This window comes from Grampus griseus (genome assembly GCF_964374135.1).
Source record: "Grampus griseus genome assembly, chromosome: 11".
NCBI lineage: Eukaryota > Metazoa > Chordata > Mammalia > Artiodactyla > Delphinidae > Grampus > Grampus griseus.
This window is the reverse complement of record NC_139005.1, coordinates 6,099,728-6,101,747: the sequence shown is the minus strand read 5'-3', so window position 1 is coordinate 6,101,747 and position 2,020 is coordinate 6,099,728. Positions and strand designations below refer to the sequence as shown.

The 2,020-nt window shown below is 65.6% G+C and overlaps 1 protein-coding gene across 1 annotated transcript; it reads left to right on the top strand.

Annotated features, from left to right (window-relative positions):
- Nucleotides 1–304: 304 nt before the first annotated feature.
- On the top strand, nucleotides 305–1,408 carry LPAR5 (lysophosphatidic acid receptor 5; the record flags this gene model as incomplete). Its single annotated transcript, XM_082665410.1, has 1 exon — nucleotides 305–1,408. The coding sequence occupies one exon, from the start codon at nucleotides 305–307 to the stop codon at nucleotides 1,406–1,408; it is 1,104 nt and encodes a 367-aa protein (XP_082521536.1).
- Nucleotides 1,409–2,020: the final 612 nt, after the last annotated feature.

The following is a 2,020-nucleotide window of genomic DNA, read 5'->3' as shown; positions in this document are numbered from 1 at the left end:
AGGCCAGCAGGTTCAGCTATATGACATTTGTGTCTTCAGCCCTTCCTTGCACAGTCTTGACTTCTGCCTTCCCTCCTATGCCAGGTCTCCACTGAGGCCGATGAAGCTCTGACCAAGGGCATCTGATCCTCCGCAGCTGTCGGCCCTGCAGCCACAGCCACAAGTCTATGCCCGGCCCCCGCTTGCTCTGGGACTCTGTGCAGCCTCCAGGCCCCCGCCGTGGAGACTGGAGATGAACGCGAAGCCAGCACGCGGGTGCGCCTCCTGATGCTCCCGGCCTAGCTCCTCCTCGCCCTTTGGCACGATGCTGGCCAACTTCTCGGCCAACGACTCTGATCTCAGGTGCCCGGACCACCAGCCCATCCACCACCTGCACTTGGTGGTCTACAGCCTGGTGCTGGCGGCAGGGCTCCCCCTCAACGCGCTGGCCCTCTGGGTCTTCCTGCACGCGCTGCGCGTGCACTCGGTAGTGAGCGTGTACATGTGCAACCTGGCGGCCAGCGACCTCCTCTTCACCCTGTCGCTGCCCTTGCGCCTCTCCTACTATGCGCAGCACTACTGGCCCTTCTCGGACCTCCTGTGCCAGCTGGCGGGCGCCGTCTTCCAGATGAACATGTACGGCAGCTGCATCTTCCTGACCCTCATCAACGTGGACCGGTACGTCGCTATCGTGCACCCGCTGCGGCTGCGCCACCTGCGGCGGCCCCGCGTGGCGCGGCTGCTCTGCCTGGGCGTGTGGGCGCTTATCCTGCTGTTCGCCGTGCCCACCGTCCTGGTGCACCGGCCCTCACCCTGCGCCCGCGACGGCCGCTGGGTGCACTTGTGCTTCGAGAACTTCAGCGACGAGCTGTGGAAGGGCAGGCTGCTGCCGCTCCTGCTGCTAGCCGAGGCGCTGGGATTCCTGCTGCCCCTGGTAGCCGTGGTCTACTCTTCGGTCCGTGTCTTCTGCACCCTGGCGCGGCCCGACGCCACGCGGAGCCAGCGGCGGCAGAAGACGGTGCGCCTCCTGCTGGCCAGCCTGGTCATCTTCCTGCTGTGCTTCGTGCCCTACAACGCCACGCTGGCCGTGTACGGGCTGCTGCGCGGCCACGTGGTGCTGGCCAGCCCGGCGGCGCGCAACCAGGTGCGCGGGGTGCTGATGGTCATGGTGCTGCTGGCCGGCGCCAACTGCGTGCTCGACCCGCTGGTGTACTACTTCAGCGCCGAGGGTTTCCGCAACACCCTGCGCAGCCTGAGCTCTCCGCTCCGGGCCAGGACCTCGGCCACCAACGGGGCTCGGGGGGCACTCGCCGAACCAACCGCTGAGACCTCCCACGCCACCGTGCCGGCCGCCGCCAGCCAGGGGCTGCTCCGGCCCTCCGACCCCCGGGACTCCTTCACCCGGTGCTCCGAGGACTCGTCCCTCTGAACGCACGTCGTGCCAGAGCGCGGTCCCCTCACCCCACCCCCACGTCTCTCGCACTCGCAGACACGCAGGGTGTGTGCACAGCAGGGCGGTGGGTTGGGCAGTTGGACTTCTGAGCGGCAGCTCCAGCTCACAGATGCAGAAGGGAACAAAGTGTGGGGGGCAGGGGCCCGGGGAGGGAAGAGCGCGGCTGCAAACGTCTTTAACTAGGTGGTGATGGCGAGCGCAGAAGGACCTCTTCCTTAGTACCTAGGAAGTGCTGCCGTGAGCCTGCCCGTGCAGAGGCGGGAGACTGGATGAAATGCCCTTGGCGGGGCATGAAACACGGCCCGGCCCGTAGCTGGTAGCTGGAGCAGAAGATGGGTGTCCTGCGTTTAGACCGACCACAGAGGTCTTTGGGCCATGGACGCCACCCACTCCCCTTTCCACCTGGGCTCTGCCTGCCCCGCACTGAGGCGTAATGTAAAAGCGTATTGGATGCCGGCTGAATTGGTTTCCTTCTTGTCTAGTGACTTTTAACAATTTAGATCTGACGCCCAGCGTGGGTGGGTGGGGGCAGAGGGGGTTTTCCTCCGAGTTCCTGGTCACTGTTCCCCTTTCTAGGTCCTGCCTTCC